Source organism: Vicia villosa, linkage group LG2, assembly GCF_029867415.1.
Source record: "Vicia villosa cultivar HV-30 ecotype Madison, WI linkage group LG2, Vvil1.0, whole genome shotgun sequence".
NCBI classification, from domain to species: Eukaryota; Viridiplantae; Streptophyta; class Magnoliopsida; order Fabales; family Fabaceae; genus Vicia; species Vicia villosa.
The window spans coordinates 220,157,466-220,180,180 of NC_081181.1; the positions used below are offsets into that span (position 1 = coordinate 220,157,466).

At 29.9% G+C, this 22,715-nt stretch overlaps 2 protein-coding genes across 2 annotated transcripts; both read right to left on the reverse strand.

Annotated features, from left to right (window-relative positions):
* Positions 1 to 214: 214 nt before the first annotated feature.
* LOC131654000 (vacuolar cation/proton exchanger 2-like) lies at positions 215 to 6,166 on the reverse strand. The gene is made up of 10 exons (XM_058924375.1): positions 5,495 to 6,166; positions 5,370 to 5,398; positions 5,070 to 5,266; positions 4,779 to 4,991; positions 3,588 to 3,719; positions 2,253 to 2,369; positions 2,125 to 2,178; positions 1,876 to 1,992; positions 746 to 839; positions 215 to 494 (listed from the first exon to the last, which is right to left on the reverse strand). Exons 1-10 carry the CDS (start codon positions 5,857 to 5,859, stop codon positions 484 to 486), a joined length of 1,329 nt encoding a protein of 442 aa, XP_058780358.1. The 5' UTR covers positions 5,860 to 6,166; the 3' UTR covers positions 215 to 483.
* An 8,521-nt stretch (positions 6,167 to 14,687) lies between these two features.
* LOC131648287 (DNA-dependent metalloprotease WSS1-like) lies at positions 14,688 to 17,671 on the reverse strand. The gene is made up of 5 exons (XM_058918069.1): positions 17,480 to 17,671; positions 17,220 to 17,379; positions 16,959 to 17,154; positions 16,428 to 16,850; positions 14,688 to 15,025 (listed from the first exon to the last, which is right to left on the reverse strand). The coding sequence occupies exons 2-5, from the start codon at positions 17,372 to 17,374 to the stop codon at positions 14,837 to 14,839; spliced, it is 963 nt and encodes a 320-aa protein (XP_058774052.1). The 5' UTR covers positions 17,375 to 17,379; positions 17,480 to 17,671; the 3' UTR covers positions 14,688 to 14,836.
* Between the last annotated feature and the right edge of the window lie 5,044 nt (positions 17,672 to 22,715).

The window sequence follows — 22,715 nt, forward strand, 5'->3', positions numbered from 1 at the left end:
TAATCTCTATCTACAATACAACCCCACTTTCTTAAAGAATAAGACTTCTCTAAAAGATAGCATTTTATTTAACAAACTGATAAACATAGAAACAATAATATTAAATGATAAATAAATCTAACAAGAACTCTAATAATTTCAAGATAGCGCCACTAAAACCGAAAAATGAAAAACTTTGAAATTATTTATTTTCAAAGCAATTCAGTCAAAGATATGAGAACCAAAACGGCTGTAAGATAAATTTTATGGTATAATGAATGAAAACTATGGAGATCAAAATAATACAAATTAAATCATCCATTCAAAATTCGATATAGTACAAAGCTGAAAATTTTCAGTACAGTGCATTGCCTATGATCACACTTCATGGTTTTGAAAGCAGGATGAAGACTTTTTTTTGGGAAATCTTTCAAACACGCTGCTTGCTACCCTTCCAGTATAGGCAACATGGACCGCAGCCACTGCCGGGCACGATCACTATATTTAGTCATCATCTGCATAAATGTCAGTAAACATCGTTAAAACTTCCTAAATTTCCTAAAGTAGACTACCAATCATCTAGTGCACAGCTTGAACATGACTAGATTGAAAACTGAGTCGTGCAAACTGACAATATTCAGAAACTGTACAACAAAATAGGCATGCTGGTTATTCAAAGATTTTCTTAGCAATAGGAGAATCGGAGATTCATCTATAGCATCTGCTTCGTGATAATATATAGGCAATGTATTATCAGTTAACTCACCACTTTTAGGGTCGACATGTACAAAAAAACTGGCAGCAACTATAAGATAGCATAGAATAAGCATCAAGCCTTTAAAATAGTTCGAGGTCCCTTCCTGTAAGGATAAAAGCAATGTAAAAATGGTTGTCAGTTATCACAGACATAAATAATGGTGGCAAATAGGAAGGAAAAAATATAGACAAAGAAAATGCAACAAAAAGCTCATGGATAGACTAAACAGTTACTTGATCCTAACCAGGCAGAATGAGCAATAAATCACAAATGGCCCGTTTTAACAGCAAATTAAAAACCAACAATCATGCTTTTCGGACATAACTACGAGAATGAATATACCAGAGCAAGAGAAATAAGATAGTATTCTATATAATGGAATGAGAAGTTGAAACACTGAACATGCATTCTCATGAGAGATTTTTCTCCAACTGCCTGGTAATGGTATCCCAAAAGTAATGTGCGTGTATGCGATGTGTTCCAACTTCCTGGTATCCCAAAAGTAGTGTGCGTGTATGCGACGTGTGTGTATTTATATTCCTATTGTAGTACCTGGTCTATTCATATCACACTTTGTTTCAATTATCTATAGTAAACTGAAGAGATGTCCAATGCCAAAGCAAGTGATGATATAAAACGAGCGTTGAGAAACATGTGAAGGAATCCGTGTGTGAATAATATGCGAAGATTTGAGAAACGGGTGTCAAATGCATGTGCACTTAGGGGGCATAGGGTATTAGCCGGTCAGCTTAATCCATCCTCTCAAAGGATTCCTTTTTTAAAAAGAGATGCGCACAAACACAGGATTATGGAATTTAGCAAAATAGATTAATTATTATTACTTTTGCCTAACTTTTTAATTAGGTTTCATAAGCAATAATCATGTAAGAAGCTTCTTATATGACTTTTCAAAACAAATGATAAATAATTGAATGAATTCCTAACTTTTCTGAAAGTCTTCTATCACTCTAGTCATTTGGAATTTCTACTCTATGTCAATATAAAAGACAAGAACTTTCGGCTTGACTAAACAACTAAGATGAGAACTAACTGATATCCATTAGTTTGCCTATAAAGTCGGGAAACATTAACAAATTCTGTAAGGACAATTTCATAGGGTTAAATAAGAAAACACATACCTGCATCATAAATGCAACTACCAGCACAGTGATAAAAAGTGTGGCAGTCTCAAAGAGTTGAAAATTCAAGTCCATTTCTTTTCCCATGCACCATCCAACAACCACACAGAAAGGGATCTACAAATTTCAAGAGAATACGAATCAATTATTTTCAACAACCATCATCTCATTCACAGAAGTTCATAAACTAGAAACATCTTCCAATTACATGGGAAACCCAGGCTATTTGATAAGAGTTCAAGGCCATACCACAAACATCGATATCTGGGTTGATGATCCAACAGCAACTCCAATTGTGATATCCTGTGAAAAAATTGAATCCATTAACAGATTAAACAGTGATCATAGAATAAATGCAAGCTTTGAAAGCCACTTACTAGCTTGTCCTTTACGGCAAACATGATAGCACTTGCATGCTCTGCAGCATTTCCAACTATTGGAAGCAAGATGACGCTAATAAAAGCCACTGACATATTCAAGGATTCAGATGCTCCCTGCAAGAGAACAGAAACCGAATATGCTTATGAATTAATTTAGGAAGTAGATACAAGTGAAAAGACTAGGGATGGTAGCGTTCATCATTGTCAACAAGGAAAAGAATGACAGTGATGTTTCAGAGGTGTATAATCACAAAGCAATCATTAACTTTCTGTTCCTGTGTAGTTTTTGGGTTTTGGGCAAGGATTAATGCGTATTTAAAATCTTTCTCCTCTGTCGCTATATTTCCTTTTCATGACTTTAGAATCTTGTCTCATGATTTCCTATAATATTTTGTTTTACAGCATGGACCAATTAGGAGGTAACAGGAGTTGATTTGCTTATGAACATCCAGAGTCGATCTATGCCAGAACGAAAAACTTAAAGAGCTGAGGAGAATAGGCTATACGTGAATGGTATGATTGCAACTTTAACAAAAAGCAGCTTAACCAAACAGATTTAAGACTCGAAATATAAACTTTGGTCCATAAAAAACATTAAAACAGTAAACAAAATCGTCACAAATAATCTTTCTGATAGATCATTAGAGTTTTTTGTGTTGGATAGTATAATTGAATTGATTAATTATATTAAAAATACTAGAGAGTTGGCCTAGAAAACTACTAGTAATTGATCTATATTTTAGTACAGTAATATGTTTATAAAAGTAAAGTCAGCATTATTTAAAAAATAAAACCTATTAGCGGGTTAAATCATCTCTCCATTTTTTCACCTGAATCTTCAAAATCCAATGCCATATCAAAAGTTATCATCACTCTTTTGACCCAATCCTGTGACTGTTTCTTCAGAATAGTTCTAAAAATATAGAATTCCCTTCAGTTAGGGTACTCAATTTTCGCTCTAATTAGTATCCCGTGGTTTTTTTAACTCCCATAATGTTTTTAAGTTGTGCTGCTTTTTAAGTCAGTTTTATTTTATCATATTAAGCAACATTATTGTGCTAGGTGATATTGAGCTAGGCTTACAAACTCCTTTTACTTGTCACCCATACTTATGGGTATAAATCGTCTTATTTATCTGGTCTTTGACTTCGATCATGGTGAACCATAGGCATCGCAACGACATGGATCTATGGCACAATATAAGACTATGTACGTGGTTTATGATTAAAGTTTTATGCCAAAATGAAGTAAACAATAAGAACAAACCCAAATTCAACATTCCACAAGAATAACAAATAACAGAAGCTGAATGATTCAGAAATTCTGAAATACCTCTATGGCATCCACAAGGTATCCAGATAATACTGATACCCATACTGTCAAAATACCAAGCCAGATAATTGCTTCCCACTTAGTTAACTCGAGCTCTTCCTCCTCATCAGTGTTTTCACTTGTATCTACTTCCTGTATAATTTATGGAGATTAACTGTAAAAAGACCATTGGAAGGTAAAGAAAAACAGGCACAAATTCACTCATACAAACTCTTTTATTTTTTGAAATATATAAAATAATTTTTAAACAATAAAGAAAAAGATTGTAATAAATGCAAGACGAATCCGTGCACGCCAACATCCATCAAAATGCAAAGTCCCAGACCCATTAGGGATAGTGTAGGGAAGTGCTGAACATAGGGCTGGTTGTATTTTTTTTCATAAGCAAATGTTGTGGCAAGTTTCTTATGGGAGGGAGAAATTGTTAGCAGAGCAGGGATCGAACCCTGGTCATCCTTCTCAAACCCCTTTTCGTCCAAACTTATATACCCCTAGACTACACCTTCGGGAACAACTAACATTTTCAATTAAAAACAACTATACAGCCGGGCTTTGAGCCTTTGAGTAAACAAAATAAAATGGTTAATGATTGTGGTCCTTAGGTTTCCCCTTGTCTTGAGGAGTCCATCAAAACTCCATTCAAGTACTCACCATCACGAAATGCATGTGTATGACTTCTCCTATTTCCATTAGTCGTACATCAATGATTTGGTAACTAAAATACTAAATAAAATATAGTGTGAATAAAACACATCAAAAGGCATCTTGAACTATTGACCATTCCTTTTCATTTTATTTTTTTTTGTGTTAGGGGCTGGGTAGTAAGTTTTTATGTTGGTAACATACACACACAATAAAGGTATTTAAATTGTCTAACTATACAAAAAATTGTATCTTGAAATTCTCACATGGAAAATAAGGCCCTAAAAGCAAAATGGATACCAGTAATTTAGCAAACACTAGTTAACAGACAGGAAAAAGACGATACCGAACATGACATGAGTCCAAAAAAATCTAACAAAAAGCATACTTATACATGTTATATCAATAGGATGAAAAAATATTGATAACAAAAATAAATGGCTGCACATCAAGTACTTGACACGCAGTGCATCATGAGTTCAGTATACATCACAAACCTACGATTCAGTGCTACGAAAAAAGGAAAACAAATGGGGAAAGAGAACCAACCTCGTCAACTGGAGTATAAAAATTTTGTTGACTTTTAAGTTGAAAGAAAAGGTAGCTTGCATAGGCCACTAGCATTATGCAGCTACTAAACCTCGATAACGATAACACTGACTTCCCAAGATGAACCTCCGAGTGAGTAAAATGAAGCACAGCAGGAAACAGTATTCCCATAACAGCCATCAACAATAACCCCGAATTGACAACAGCAGCTGCCTGTAGCAAAGTGAAGTCTGTGAGGTTAGGTTAGAACACACAATAAGATTAACGAAGCGATTGATGATAGTCTTTTACCTTATTGAAAACCTGAAGTTTTTGGTAGTGAACAATCCCACCAGTAAAGAATGCACATCCAAGAACTAGAAGCATATTAGACAAGATAGAACCAAGTAAAGATTGCTGAACAACCCTAATCATATCGCTTTTCAACGCATAAATTGATATAATCATTTCAGTTGCATTTCCAAATGTAGCATTCAGCAAACCCCCAACTGCACATACCAATAATAAAAGTGGATGTAACGCAAGTCCTAACGAATCCATCTCTCCTATACAATACAATGCAATCAGAAAAAGAAAAAAAAGTATACAAACCTGTTGATCCGGTGTAGAAGGCAAGTTGTCTGCATAAAATTGATAGGTTAGCAAAAGTAATGGTGGTAATAGTAATTAATAATAGGAAGAAAGAAGAAAAAGAAAAAGGTAAAAAGAAAAAGTACTCAGTGGCATAACCGAGACGTTCGGCCAATGGGGCAATACCCAATAAAGCGAAGAAGAAAACCCAAACATGTTTAGCGGTGAAATAATGTAGGAAGATAGCCAAGGGGCCAAAAGGTAACAAGAGGTTGATCTTAGCTTTGATTAAAACAATATAAATACTCCTACTGATTCGTCTCGTGGAAGAATGGTTTAAGAAAGAAGAAAAAGAAGATGATTTGGGCAAAGGAAGTGATGAATCGAAATGAAAAGTATGAGGTTTAGATGCGGCAGTAGTATGAGGAGAAGAAGAAGAGGGTGAAGAACTGAGAGGAGTTTCTTCGTCGAAATCAGTGTCCATCTTGTGCTCCGCAGATACAGAACCCATATCTGAGATCAGATCAGATCAACTCAACTCAAAGCCAGTTTGACTGCAATAGAAGAGAAGTGGGTGGACCCCACACAGCAGCAACAGCTTCTTAATCTGTTGGTAAATAAATAATCTAGAATCTGTTTTTTTGTTGATGTAGAAATCTAAAATCTGTGTGATTTAGGGGAAGAAGAAGAAGAAGAATAGATAGATATTTTGGCGTTGAATAGAATTGAATTGAATGAAATGGCCGGCAAGTGGGAAGGAAGTCACACCCGCGAAGCTTCCCAGAAATATCACTAACTCTTTTTTTTTTTTCTTTTTCTTTTTTTTTCTAAATTAATTGACACGATCACGACGCAACATTTTCCTTTTTCTTCTAGTCTTTTCCTTTTCTTCTCTTGCCAAATTATTATTATTTTATTTTTATTAATTAAACTTCATAGTTTATACCCATAATAACATAACACGTTCATTCTGAATCTACTTTCTCTAGTCTATACTTTTATAGCGTTATCTAACTATTTATCTTCTTAAATTACCTTCACGTTATTTTATTTACTTAACGCTTTCATACAAATGAAACCTTTTTAGTTTAATATTATTGTAACAATACTATTTTATTTTTATATCAAATTTAATAATTATACTTCTTTTATAAACAAAAACTGTATTCTAAAGAAGATTAAATACCAAACAAATGATTTGGGGACTTAACCCAAAATGTATATATTAATTGACCAGTTTACATAGTTATATTAATTGACCAGTTTACATGAATCTAACAATAATATATCCAATCAAAAAAAAAACAATAATATATCAAAAATTGAGTAAATATTAGCTTAATCTGTTTGTGTATCTAGAATGTCATTTTTTTTTAAGGATAAAAACAAATGGTTTACAAAGTTAAGATTTAAATATTTATATTTCTTGACCACTTAACATGAATCTAACAAATTATATATAAAAAATTGAGTAAATATTAGTTTAATTTATTTATGTATATCATCTATTCAATTTTTCTAATATTCATGAGCTGTCTTAGCAAGATTTCTAGAGAAATTTTTAATTTATTGGCTCTTTTTTTTTTTTTTACAAATTAAGCCTTTTAATGTTATTATAGTAATACTATTTTATTTTTATACTTATATATAAAAATAATTGAAGAGTTTGAATGAATATGTTATTATATTTTGTATATTTATTTATAATAAAATCCATTTTATTTTTATACTCATATATATATATATATATATATATATATATATATATATATGTTATTTGTATTTTTAAGAAAAATAAATCAGTTTTACACTGTCAGTGAAGTGTTTTAAAAACCGGACCGGACCGGCCGGTCGGACCGGTCGAACCGGGAACCGGCCAGGTAACCGGTCTGGTTCAATAGTCGGATCGGGTATGCCATCAAACCGGTGGGAACCGGTGAAAACCGGGAAAACCGGCGGTTTAATTGCTTTTTTTTTGTTTTTTTTATAAATTATTTTTTTAACTTTTTTTTTAACATTTCTTTTAAACTTTTTTTTTAAACTTTTTTTTTTAATATATTTAGTAGTGTATTACTTAAATAGCATTCTCACATAGTTTTTTTCGTTAGTGACAAATTAAAAACTTTATTGTCTATTTGTTATCTTTGCTAATAAATTTTCTTAAATAGCATAAACATATTGAATTTTATTTAATTTTCTTTTTAGGAGGATCCTATTTTGAATTAAATTTGGTATATATTGGAGTTATTTTGTTATAAACTATTCAACTAGATTATGTTGTAATTAGATTTTGTTTAGATTATGTTGTAATTAGACTTTGTAATATTTTACTATTTTCTTATATGTGATACCTTTGTTTAAAATTTGAATTTAAGTTATGAAATTGTGAATTTATGATATGATATTTTTTAAAAATTTAAAAGCTAGTTATATTTTTTTAGAGACTGAATCATCCGGTTCGACCGGTTTTATACCTATATAATGGCATGTCTATTCAACCGAGTTATCCGGTTTAATCCGGTTTGGTCGTGCGGTTCGACCAGTGACCCAGTGGTTCGACCGATAAACCAATGACCCAGTACCCTCACCGGTTCGATGACCGGTCCGGTTTTTAAAACATTGAGTGAAATTATAACCGTTAATTTTGTTAAAAATTTGACTTTTTCTTTAAATCACATATAAAATATTTCTTTTTAAAGGTTGTGATGCATTGACTTTGTAAAATATTTTACACCGAGAGTGCACTACCTTTAAAGTTTAAACTCATAGTTTAATAGTAATATATTTTTAAAAATTGATAGACAAACATTTTTATATAATAATTATAATAAATATATATTATGCATGGTAATTACTGTCTGTCTATACTAAATAATTAGTTTTAATAAACTCAGGTTCAGCTCTGGGCCTGGGCAAGCAGATCCATAACCCAAGGCCTCAGAAATATGGGGCTGTAGTTGAAAAATTTCATAATGTAATAATAAATTATATAGCTTTTAGTGAAACTGGTTATCAAATTAAGTACAATTTTTTACAGATATACTCACATGTTTCAACAAGTTCTTAATATAGTTTTAATTTTTGTGACAATGAGTATTTATTAAATTTTAATTATAAAATAATATGTTTATAATCAATTAAATGAGATTTGAAATCAAATTTTATTCTAGATGGTTATATATTGTAACCCTTCTAATTTTAATTTATTTTGAGTTTAATTGCTATAAACTGATAGTGTAAATTTTTTTACTCTATCAATGCATCAAAACCATTCAATTATATTAGTTTAAAATAAATTATAATAAAAGTCAAACATTTTCAACTAATTAACAATTATGATTACTTGACGGTGTATAATTTTTCAATTATAATAATTTATTTTAGTATAAATTTTAGAGACTATTTATATGTTATAATTAAATATTTAAAAGTTTGTTATACAATTAACTCATTTATTATCAAATTTTTATGATGAAATTAAATTCATTATCAATTACGCTTTGATTTATCATTTATCTTATCATAGAAATAAATTTTTTACCAACTAGGCTTAGAAATTAAAGCAATTAAGACACTTAAAAGATTCTCATTCTTAATTCAATTTATCATATTTCAATTTTGATTTCTTTAATAATTTATATATGACTTCTTATCTGCATTAAAAAAAAATTATTGTTAAAAATAACCAAGACTTCATATTTTGTCTCTGATATACTTCTTCATTTTGGAAGCGATTAAAATTTTATTTTTTGTTAGGGGTGCATTTTTTTGTTCTACCCAGACCTCAAAAAAGTCGGGACCGGCCCTGAATAAACTAATACAAATAATTTATAAACTACTATTTTTCTTTCAAATTTGCTTACATTATTTTAATTGAAAAAAATAAAATTAATATTACATATTTCTTAATCTTGCTTATATTTATAAATTAGTTCAATTATTAATTTTATCAAATATTATCAATTTAATCTGTTGATTTCTTCATTATCAACTAATTTATAAATATTTACTAAAAACTAATTTATCAATTAACCACTATTGTTTCACCAAAATATTTTTACTAACCTAACTAAGGTCTCAGACTTAAACACACCTTGGGCAGGCAGCAACCAACCAACTCACAATGTAAAAAACTTTTTACATAGATTTCTTCTCCTCTATGCAAGTTTAATATTGTTTTTCCTATTAAACTCTTATAAAGATGATAATAAACCATTATAATAACTAACTAGTACTTTGACCCGTGCGAGGCACGGGTAAATATTTTTTAAGTAATTTTTTTTTTTTTAAAAAACACTTATAATTTACAATTTTTATTTATAGTAAGATTATTATTGTATAGATAAAATGTTATTGTTATTAATAGTATACATAAAAAAGTCTATTTAACTAAATTTTTTGTAATAATATTAAATAAAATTGTACTTTAACCTTTATTAACAAAATTAAATAACAAAACATTATTAAGATATTAATAAAATTTTATTTAATTTCTAATACTCTATAAATAAAATGCACCTAAATAATAAAAAATGAGTCCTGAACAAATTAAATAACATTTAAATATTAAATACAAAATATTTCAGAAAAAAAGTGATCAATAGGTAGTCATCAATAAGAAAGAAAAGAATCATTGATCTAGATTTGAACTCTCTCCACATTTAATTATCTATTATTTTTAACCACTAGATTGAAAAAAATCAATGATCTAGATTTCGAGTAAATTATTATACCTTACTCCTGGAGTAAATGTAACCCTCCTCATATAGTAATAGTTGTTTTACTATAAAAAAGCACAACTTTATCAATAAACAAAAAAATTTTAAATATAAATAGTACATTTACATGAAATAAAAACAAAAAGTGAATATTAATGTGAGCAAAAAGTATGAAAATGTAAAGCTATAATTCCAGCAAATTAAAAGTTCAAGATTATCTAAAATTTCTTTCAAATTGAATAAATTATCACAACTCAAGATTATGGACATTATCTTGATAATGACACTTAAATCTACTTTATTAGTTTTTATTTTTCTTTTATTCTGTTTGTATCTTAGAGTAACACAAAGCTTTTTTCTGCAATATTTTACTTTTCAAAAGAAAATCGTACAAAAAAGAAAGGGGCGCTCAGGGTTCTTAAAAAGTTTGATTATTATTTTGTTATTATTTTTTAAAAGGAATAAAAAAATCAAATCTAAAATTATCACAACAATGATAAATCATTATTAACAATATTAACAATATTAACAATATATAATTTCGGATGTTAACAAAAAATTATTATATAATATTTTTTACATGTGACTAAATTTTTCACGCGCTATTAGAATTTTGTATATACTAATTATAATTAAAAAAAAAATATCTTTTGGTTTCCTAACTCCTAAGTTAGGTTAAAATGCTTCTTATAAAAATTAAAATAAAATTACATTAGCTAATAAGGACTCAAATTTGATTCAATGATTAAAAGAAGTAGCATATTAATAAATTTGGTTTTTTCTTGTAATTTATTTCTTATATAATGGTGAAACAAAAAAATTTGGACGTAGGAAAAAACATAATTCTAAATCCTATAATAACTATCACATCCCGTTAAAAAATTTGAAATATTAAAAACTATTTTCATTCTTTGCCTTCTTTAATGTTTATTTCCATTTATAAAACAAACCATTAAATGACAATAATTTTTATTAATATAAAAAAATAAATTCAGCATTGGAAAGAGAAACGGAATGATATGATTAATATTCCATAATATATATGAAAAATAAACTTAAGCTGAACCATAAATGACAATAATTTATTTTAGATGGATATAAAGGCCAAATAGTAACCATGACTTTAGGTCAAATAACAAAATGTGTGCCAAGGTTATTGTAACTCTCCTGCTAAAAAAAATTCATTGAATCTATTACCATATTCTTAGAGAGATAAGGGGCTTTCTACCATCACGTGGATCAAGAAAAAAGAAAAATCAGACTTCCTCAATGGAAAAAAAAATTAATTGATCCTTTGGCAAATAGAATAAAAGATAACACTAAGATTTATTATTAAATAAAAAAAACTTGCAACAATTAAGAAGATTAATTGACCAAACAAATCACACCATAATAAATTGTAACAAAACTTAAAAAAAAATTTACCGTACAAAAATTTCTCTTTCTCATTAACTTGCTTTTTTTGTATTTCCCTTTTGTATTTAATGAATTAAATGTCACAAAAATAGTAGGAGACTTTTTCATCAACCAATCATGAATTAACCCAATTAATAATAAATAAATAAAACAAAAAAGGCAAAAAAAAATTACTCTTTTGTCAAACCGTCTCGTCTCTTTCTCTCTCGTTTCTCATTTTATTTTCTTCACTTTGTTTCCTCTTGTTCCATAAACGATAACAACTTATCACAAAAACAAACATCAAACGCATGAATACGATTGTCACATGGCCTTTGCATTCTAAATTAACCATCAACAACAATAACTAACTGAAGAAGTTGGAAGAAGATGAACTCCTAAGCTTATAATTAAATCTCAACAACGATGAATTGATGTAAACAAACATGGTGATAAGGTTTAGAAAAGACATGACAACACATTCATATCAAGAAAATTTCATAAACATGAAGAAAAGAAGAAATCTAATTCGAAATTGTTCCAATGTGAAAATGAGTTTTCTCGGCGAAGAAACGTTACAATCAGTGAGTTTCTTTCTTTACTTTTACTCTCAATCTTTTTCTCCTTCTATTCTTCAACCCCTTCTATTATGCGTGTTTGTCGTCGTTGTTGCCAGTGAATTATTGTTGGTTGTGAGGCTGCGAGTTGCTCGGTTGGATTGATTTGTTATTGCGTATTTGTTGTCATTGTGGTTATGCTCAGGCCTTAGTTAGAGCTTCGATATGAAGCTTAATCGGTCTATGATTGAGCTCTGAATTGATTGTACAGATTCAATTGGGCGAGTCAGGAATTGATTGTTAACCTGAAAAAAGAAAACAGATATGCTTAAACAGTGATTAAAGAGAACATAAATCTTGAACACTGACTAAAGAAATTATTCATATGTTTCATGGTGAAACTGTGCACAGTTGAATCATGAAGAATGAACTAACAATGTAATTTTCAGATGTGAATAATGAAGATGTGACAACACTGAACATATTTTAGGGTTTTATAGAGAGAAACAAAAGAGAATATGAAAGGATGTAGGAAATGATGAGCAACTCTAGGAAGTTGTGTGAAATTTTCTAGATATCGTGTAAAGTGAGAACTCAACGGTTCATTATCAAAATGTAATTATCTATTATAAATATGTGATTGAATTTGGGCTCACATCATTGATCATTGGTGTTATTAAAATATGATTAAAATAAATTAAAACAAATAAAAAGTGTTAGAAAAAATCTTTGTACGACAAAATATAGTCTTTATTTTATAGTCTTTATTTTATAGATATAAAAATATAAAAATGTAATAAATGGTGTTTATTGAATTTTTCAATGTGACTATTGAGTTGTTCTGTAGAGTGATTATAGTCTTCATTATTACTTAGGAAATAATGAAATAATTAATTTAAAAATAAAATATAAAGAATACAATTAGTTAGTTTATTTTTTATTTAATTAAATAATTTTTTAAATGAAAACTTTCCTCTTTTAGAAAGTTGTCTAAATGTAAGAATTGACGTGGGCTTGCCAAGTGGCAAACTTGCCCAAATTCTCATCTTGCTTTTTTATTATGAACTAGTAACAAACCCGTGCATACGCACGGGTTCTGTTCGGTTACGCGAATTTGGATACATCATTGATTTTAAAAAAAAAATGTTAAAAAAAAATTAGATTAATAATTTATTATTTCACATATATAAATATTTAGATCAGTAATATATTTTTTCCCGTATACCATTTTTTGATTAAAAATATTTAATCATAAATACTATTTCTCGTATATAAAAATATTTAAATCAATAATAGATTTTTTCCCGTACAGAATTCATTTTTGTTTAGGTATCATTCACAAAAATATTTGGATCAATAGTAAATTTCGTATATAAGATTATTTAGAACAATAATAAATTTTTTCCCGTATACCATTTTTAAAAAAAAATATTTAGATCAATAATATATTTTTCGTATATTAAAATATTTAGATCAATAATATATTTTTTCCCGTATACCATTTTTTATCAAAAATATTTGATCATAAATACAATTCCTCGTATATAAAAATATTTAGGTCAATAATAGATTTTTTCCCGTATACAAACTTCATTTTTGTTTAGGTATCATTCACAAAAATAAGGGTATTTTGGACTTTTCCACAACCATTAATTTTCTTATATTATAGATTGATAGATTTTTTTTGGAAGAAAGAAGTGAGAAAGTGATGAAAGAGAAAAAAATAGAGAATAGAGAGACATATGATAAGTTTGATAAAATATAAAAGTTGTATTATTTTAATAATAAAATTAAGAACTTTATGGTACAAAGGCCAAAAAACCACAATTTTAATGTGGTGGCAAAAAATCAAATAAGGGTATTTTAGACTTTTCCACAACCATTAATTTTCTTATATTATATATTGAATATATTGATAGATTTTTTTTGGAAGAAAGAAGTTAGAAAGTGATGAAAGAGAAAAAAAATAGAGAATAGAGAGAGATTTGATAAGTTTGATAAAATATAAGAGTTGTATTATTTTAATAATAAAATTAAGAACTTTATGGTTCAAAGACCAAAAAACCACAATTTTAATGTGGTGGCAAAAAATCAAATAAGGGTATTTTGGACTTTTCCACAGCCATTAATTTTCTTATATTATATATTGATATATTGATATATTGATAGATTTTTTTTGGAAGAAAGAAGTTAGAAAGTGATGAAAGAGAAAAAAATAGAGAATAGAGAGAGATTTGATAAGTTTGATAAAATATAAGAGTTGTATTATTTTAATAATAAAATTAAGAACTTTATGGTACAAAGACCAAAAAAACCACAATTTTAATGTGGTGGCAAAAATTCAAATAAGCGTATTTTAAACTTTTCCACAACCATTAATTTTCTTATATTATAGATTGATAGTTTTTTTTTTGGAAGAAATCAGTGAGAAAGTGATGAAAGAGAAGAAAATAGAGAATAGAGAGAGATTTGATAAGTTTGATAAAATATAAGAGTTGTATTATTTTAATAATAAAATTAAGAACTTTATGGTACAAAGACCAAAAAACCACAATTTTAATGTGGTGGCAAAAAATCAAATAAGGGTATTTTAGACTTTTCCACAACCATTAATTTTCTTATATTATAGATGATTACTCCTAATTTCCTTAAATTTTTACTCTTTAAAGTTTCTCACAAAATGAATATGAGTAAATTATTACTTATATTTCAAATTATTCCAAACAACTTGATACACTCACTACATACAAGTTAAAATGGTTTACAAAAATGTTGACATACTATTTATAAGGATGAGGATTGATTATCTTGCTTCCAATTAGGTGCCAGCATAAGGCCCACTAATGGAGACAGGTGGTCCATGTGAATACCTCCATTCTCCACAAGCTAAGCATCTATCAAGCTCAATACTATTTTCTAGAGTACAAAATTTGCAACACCAAACTTTCAACTTTCTAACATCTTTCTGCTTCTTTGTTCCACATGCTTCGCATAGCAACACCAATGGCTGCAACAAACATCAGAAACCATTTGATATAATGTGTTATGGAAAAGGTGAGGGGCGAAACAGAAAAACTTCTCACCAACTTTCAAGCATTTTATAGATAAGCATCACTTGATATGTTTTTCAACATGTTCTCTGATAAAATTTATTTCTTGTTTTTATTATGTAACTCAACAACAGTGTAGTAAAAAATATGGAGAATCATGCTGCTTCTGTCGCAGTTGGGAGTCACAATTATGCACAACTGCACACATTTGACTTGAGTGCAACATAAAAAAGGTAAGTGGGGTCACTGAGATACAACAGTATGTGCATTATTTCACAGTTGGGACTTCAGAGTTATATAACCACCATTTTCTTTTATAACCGCAAAAGACTAATCAAGTGATGCCATGCCACCTAGCAAAGCTGACGTGTTCAATTATTTGGAAACATCTGTAAATTACATGTGCAGCACATGTTCTGTTGATAATGATCAATGTAAATTCAAATACATGTTCAAAACAATAGATACCGGGGAAGAACTCTATTTTACCAATGGAAGATAAAAGGTTACATAGTCTTGAAAACTACAATCACAATAGTTGGCTACATTCATTTGATAACTAAAATGACACCATATCATATCCCTGACCATGAAAGTGTGTAACCGTTTTACAACTTAAAACATCTATTTGCTGACAAAACATATGGACGCATTTAACAACTTACAGTCCAAGTATGTATAAACAGACACATCTAACAACTTACAGTATCTATATCACAAATGAGCATATAGATACTAATACTACATCTATCAATCCAGTTTGCGAATTTACCCAGATCAGCCAATGCAATGAGTGTCAAAGGCATAAAGTGATATTCTAATGACCTTTATATTCTTCTATTTCATATAAGTTGAAATTGAATGGATGGTGTAGATTGTAAATTTTCAAATTGATAGTGTCAACATATTTGTCATGGTACATTTAGCAATGTGGTAGAAACAATGGGCATGTGACATAAATTAATATGAAATTCAGTCCAAACACAAAAAAGAATGTAAACTTGGTGTCATTGTCTCATTGAGATGAAAATGACACAATAGATGATTGGTTGCACAAGTCAACATCGAATTAGAAACACAATCATTAGAGAGAATATCAAACCAGTTGCTATTGCAGATAAAATGGTCATATATTGTCTATGGTGGTTTCGACATGTATGGAAAAGACATTCTAAAGAACTGATGAGGAGATAAAACTAATGAAAGATAGCCCTATAGCTAAAGGTAAAGGAAGATTAAGGAAAAGTATAGAATATACTATTATGAGAGGTTGAGATACAAATGATCCATCTTTAGTATATAATGATGGTTGTTTTTGCTGTATCAATTTTATAATCAAGCAGATAAAACAAATTGTACCTTGTTTAACAAAGTGCATGAATTGCACTGCCATTTTGCTTCCCCAATTGTTTCCTTGGCCACTGGAGATTGAAAAAATTTCTCAGAAGAAGGTCCACTAGAGCTTCCACCCTCCTGAATGAAAGTGTCACCCCCTGAAGACTTTGACCCACACCACATGTCATCATGCAGTCTCCTCTCAGCAGCCATGGCAGCAGCTTGTATTGGACTCAGGGCAGACTTAATGTTGCTATCACCACCTAAACGCTGAGGTCCAGAAGGCAGCAAAACTCCATTGCGTGTTCGGTTTTCAGCCGCAGCCAATGCAGTGTGGCGAAGTGACGACAAAGGTGGTTGCTGGCTGAACCCACCCAAACGTCTCCCAGGAACGTCAAATCCTTTTCCAGTACCGCTGATCCCTTTGACCATCAGTTCTTCACATTCCTGCATTCAAATAGGACCAAATGCAATCATCTATGATCAATACCAACAAGAATATGCACGCACATATGTGAAAGATAGAAAGACATCACAAATAAGATCCTTCATTACCTTTCTAATTTCATCCAAAAGGTTATAAAATAGAGCATCGTGAGGACCATGTTCATTATGACAAAGCTCATGTAACATGGTATCGAGAACTTGTTCATATGGGAAGAAATCCCAGTCGCGGTTAGGCCTTCGTAACCTGAGCTTAACTTCTGCACCCGGACCTATATTTACCCCTAAAAGGGATGGATCTGCAGGACTGTATTCTAAAATTTTAGAAAGATAAAAGTGTGTAACAAGAAAGCATGAGGTAAAGGGCAGTACCAGAATTCAGAAAGGAGGTTAACTTTCCATTTTCTTTTATGCATAATTGGTTGAACCTGATTAGCTACTTTTTGAAGAATCTTGGTGGCTTCATCTTGTCCAATTCTGTTGAGGGACTTGATTTCCCAGACCTTGTTGAGATCACTAAGATTCATTCTAACTGGTGTTTAAGAAAATTATGAATCACTTAAAATTACTATGATTTAGAGGGAAATGAAATTAGATAAATCCAGAAATCAAAATTATTTCCAGAAACTAACCTGATTGAATATTGTGAGGAATTTGATCTCTTGTTTCGTGCTATTCAAGTTTGATTCTATGACTATTGACTACACACAACACAAAGTCAAACCCTTCTCACTTTGCCCCTTCCCTCTTCGAACTGGAGGCGTTCTTTGTGATGAAATCAAATCCTCTCAATTACACTACTTAACATACTTTTAGATTGATGGAATCACATTTAAATTTTACGATAACTTTATTTATTTTTTTCTTATAACAAGTTGAATCAAATTTATTTATGCAAAAATTGAAATCAAATTCAAAATTATACTAATTATATTTTATTTCGTTAATAATTTTATAAATATTTGGTTTTAGTTACGGACTTTAAAATAAATTCAAATCAATTTCAAACCATCCGATTTAAATAATTTGTAATTGTTAGTCTAAAATAGATTTAGTTTAGCGATTTCATTAAACATTTGTTATAAATAACCAATTATAAATTATTATTTTTTGGTATAAAACCAATTACAAATTCTTTAACTCAATTGCTTATTTAACATCAAATAATATTGATCACAAAAAATTTATCCTTTGAAATATCATTTGTTCAATGCAATTTGTGATCTATATTATTTTTGTAACAAACTAAATAGATTCTTTGAAATATTATTCAATCAATATTCTTTATGTAATAAATTTTTTGTTTTAAAAATCAAATTCTTTGAAATTTATTCAATCAATATTCTTTATGTAATAAATTTTTTGTTTTAAAAATCAAATTCTTTGAAATTTATTTTAAAATCATTAATTAAAATAAAATATTTATAAAACAATTAACAAAAAATACAATTATTATAATTTTGAATTAGATTTCAATTTTTATACCTTATTAATACCATGTTACTTTTACTTCTTTGCATTTCTTTTAGATTTTCTATATAAATTCATATATTAATTTATGGGTTTAACATACAAATTGTTAAAGCCCATTTTTAAATCTTTCAATAATAGGAGGTATACTTCTTAAAAAAGTATTTGAGGTCAAAATTGAAGCTTTGAGCCCATTAGGCTTGCTATTGATTTATTAGACGTTAATCTTATTTTTTGCTATTGATTTATTAGACGTTAATCTTATTTTTATATTGATTATTGTTACTTCTTATTATTTTTATTGAAATTATTGATTTTATGTATAACCTTTTAATGATTATTGTTAATATTAATTGTTAAGCTAATGATAGTTTTTTATTTTTTTATTCTAGATACTGATTAATAATAATTTTAATTATTAATGATAATATTAATTATTAATGCAAAACTAATAATTTTTGTTAATATTATTAAGTTTATTTTCAAAGTTGACCGAGGTCAACATAGCATTTTCTTTTGTATTTATTTTTAAAATTTTTTTTTTCTTGTTTTGACTTGGTCAACTAGGGTTAATGCAAACCCTGTTCATCTTCCATCTTCCTTCTTCTCCCACAGCACCGCAGCCACCATAACACAAACCCTAAATCTATTAGGGCCAGTTTGTTTCAGGATTTTTTTCTTTGTATTTTTGAAAATAGATTTTCTAAAATCGTTTTTCAAAATATAACCCATTCTTTTATATTCGTACATAATTGAAGACCAAAATTTAGTCAAAATCATAATTTTTTCAAAACTTTAAACAACAATCGAATCTGAAATTAACAACAGATCGGATCAAAACTCAATCAAAGCCTAAATCTAATTTTTCCTAATCTAACAAAACCCTAAGTCTATAAATCGAAAATGAAAAATTAAAAGGGGGGACGAAAAAAACGGGGAGGGATATCTTGGAAGTTTGTCGCACCCTACTGCTCAGAACCTGAAACGAAAAAAGAGAGATCAGAAGGAGACGAAGAGGAGTAAATCGCGAAAAGAATTGCTACAGGAAGGTAAGAACCACAACACTAAGCTATCATTTGAAGATCTTCATCCGGTTGATATTCAACCGGAAAGCTGGGGAGAGCGGTGGTTCTAGGGGCGGTGGACGGCCGTTTCTGGGTTTATGTTTGAAGGAGAGAAAAGAGAGCGAAGAGAGAAGGAGAGTGAAGAGAGAGAAATAAAATGGAAAAATGAGGAGAAGAGTGGGGAAAGGGATCAGATAACATCCCCTGCACCGTCCGATGGATGACACGTGCCTTCTGATGGCAACATATCTGTGTATGTGATCGTGATTCACTGCGTACCCCTTATCATGCTCCTCTACTCCAAGCACATGTAGAGGTTAAGATCTCCCAATTCTAGATCCACGCTCCAGATTGTTAATCTGAGAGCCATTGGATCTGGATCAACGACCCTGATTGTTGTACTCCACCATGACATCATGCACATTCCCACACCTGGTCCAAACGAACCTTAGAGTTATTGGGCCAGACCCTTTTATCATTCACACTTCCCGGAAAATTACCCAAAACGTAAAATACACCCCCTGGTCCATTTTCTTTTTATTTATTTTGTTTAAATTGTTTTAATACTAAAATTATTTTAGAATAAGTAAAAAAAACTTATTATTTTTAATAATTGATTAAATAGTCTTATAAACAATTTAAATAATTAATTTAATAAATTTTAAAATATTTTGTTCTAAGTTTTATTTAGTTAATAATATTATCATATTTGTTAAAACTTAACTAAATGAATAAGTTGTTTAATTAATAAAATAATTTCCTACTAAAATATATAAATTCTAATCATAATTTTGTACAAATTAAAATACTCTTTGAAGTATTTTAGTATATAAAATTCTTTTCATTAATCTTACCTCTTTTTTTAAACCTTATAGGGAATTAAGATAAAATATATAAATACATATCCTATAAAACAAATAACTTACGTAAAACACACTCAACATACAAAATAACGTACAATACCCTACTGTTTTATAAACCTTACCATAATACTCTTATTATAAACCCACCCTAGAGACACTGTAAACCTTAAGGAAAGGTCAAGGGTGCATAATACCTTCCCTTGACCCTAATTTCTCAACTTACCTAGAGACTCTCCATTAGGTTTTTCACCCATGTTTACCCTTATCCTTAGGATAAAATAAAAACATAGGTGGCGAGTCTATATTTTAAGTTAGAAACTTAGAATTAAAAAGTCGGTTGTAACACAAATGTTAAAAGAAATTAGTATATTGCGTTAGAGGCAGCAGGAGAAAAGAGGCTGTCGAGGATCTGTGTCCTAAAAAATGATAGTCGTAACAAATTTGGATAACACAAAGAGATAGCTGATTCGACTTCAATTAGTTGGTTGAGTTGAACGAATGGATCTACTTAAGCACATGCCACTCTTTAGCAGCATTCTTCAGGGTATTGGAATTAGCAACGCCATTAGCTTCCCCTTTAGCAGATTCATCTCCGTGTGAGCCGAAAATTGATGGTCACGCCAGCTCCCATATCTTGTTCCAGCTTTCCATTCTCCTTTTCATGGGCAACAGATGTGCCTCCTTCAATACCGTTCTCAATCAGTCATTGAACCATCTCGAATCCCGCAATCTCAAGTTCCATGGCTCCAACTACAAAATCCTAGAAACCTGAATCCAAATAAATAAATACTATAACATATCTATAATATATCAATGTATTTAAGATTCAGCAAAATGTATAAAAATCAATCCTTCGATCCAATAAACCGATACTCAAATGCTAAATTATGAATCAAAAACTAAAATTTCAGGAACATAACATTATAAAATCATTATCAAACAACCAAAACACACAAAACAAATACACATGCAGAAAATTCCAATAGTAAAAAACACACACCACATACATAACAAAGCAATATGAACACAATCAACACTTCATGAGATAAAATAATTGCTTCAATTTGACAACAATCAATCAATCCAAGCATAGCCCATGACATCGGAAAAAAACAATGTATCAGTGTTGTTTTGGAAGCTTTTTTCAAAAATTCATTTATATGTCTCCGTAAACTAAACAGAGCATATCATAACATAATTGTCTGATTTGAAAAACCTGAATAGAAAAATGAAAATTGAATGAATGAAATGAAGAATAGAACCTTGATTGAGGAATGAGGAGAGGTATGAGACGATGTCATAGATAGTTTCCTCCAAGGCGAGGGTGTTCAACGATTGGGGAAGAGAACCTTGAAAGTATCTCTGAACTCAGACCTAAAACAATAACAAAATCACACAACTAAAATCAGAAACCGATCAAACAATTTAGTTTGAGATAAAAACAAACTCTGAATATATGAGTCGATTGTATGAAGTATGGGTCGGATCTTATATAGTACTTGTTATACTAAGAATGAAAATTCACGTTTAAGAGTGTTTAATCATTTTTTTCTATGAGTCGATTGAGAACAAACACATCAGTTTCACCTTTTGATCACCAACAAAACCCACCTTTTCACAATGAAAGTGGGTTGTTAGTGATTAGAAGGTGAAAGAAGGTGTGTTTCTTAGAGTAACATTGGATTTGAGTTCGGGGTTAAAAATCATGAAGGATTCGTGTTGGGATATTAGGGTTTTGGTAGATTTTGTTGAGTTTCTGGAATTCAGATGGAGAAGTCGAGGTGTTCTTCATCTTAGTCGTGTCCAATCTGTTCCCGGCGGTGTGGGAAAGAGAGGGATGAGAGCGCGAGAAAGAGAAAAAAAGAGGAAAGAGGAATATAAGGAGAAATGAGGAAAAGTTTATAATCATTTAAGTATTTGTTTTAATTATTTTTAATTGTTTAACTATGTGGCCTCAATATCCAGCTGCATTGTGTGCGTGTGTGTGGCCTAGTGGTGAAAGCTTGGGTCTTGAGGGTGTTTTCCCCTCAAGGTCTCAAGTTCGAATCCTGCTAGACACAAATTGTTTATTAAAAAAATATCCAGCTGCACAATTAGTGTTGATCTGCCGTTTCCTTTCTTGGGGCCAGAGTGTATTCCAAACTGAAAGAAAATACAAAGTTTATATGAAATCTTACATCAAATGCTAAGTCTGACAACACCAGATCTAAAATTTGGAGTCAACTCAAATGTACATCTCAAAATTACACACAACTTTGTTCCAATTAGTCCAACTATTTAATCAATGAAAAACATCAACATAGTTTTCTTAATATTGAAGGAATATAGATCATTTGGACTTAATATTCTAACTTTACAAATACGTGGATCGGTTCCCCTTACTTCTTTCAATATGTCTCTTGTCTTATCCTTATTCAAAAGAGTAGCAATTACTAATGCATATTTTTGAGCTTCCCACAACAATGACATCT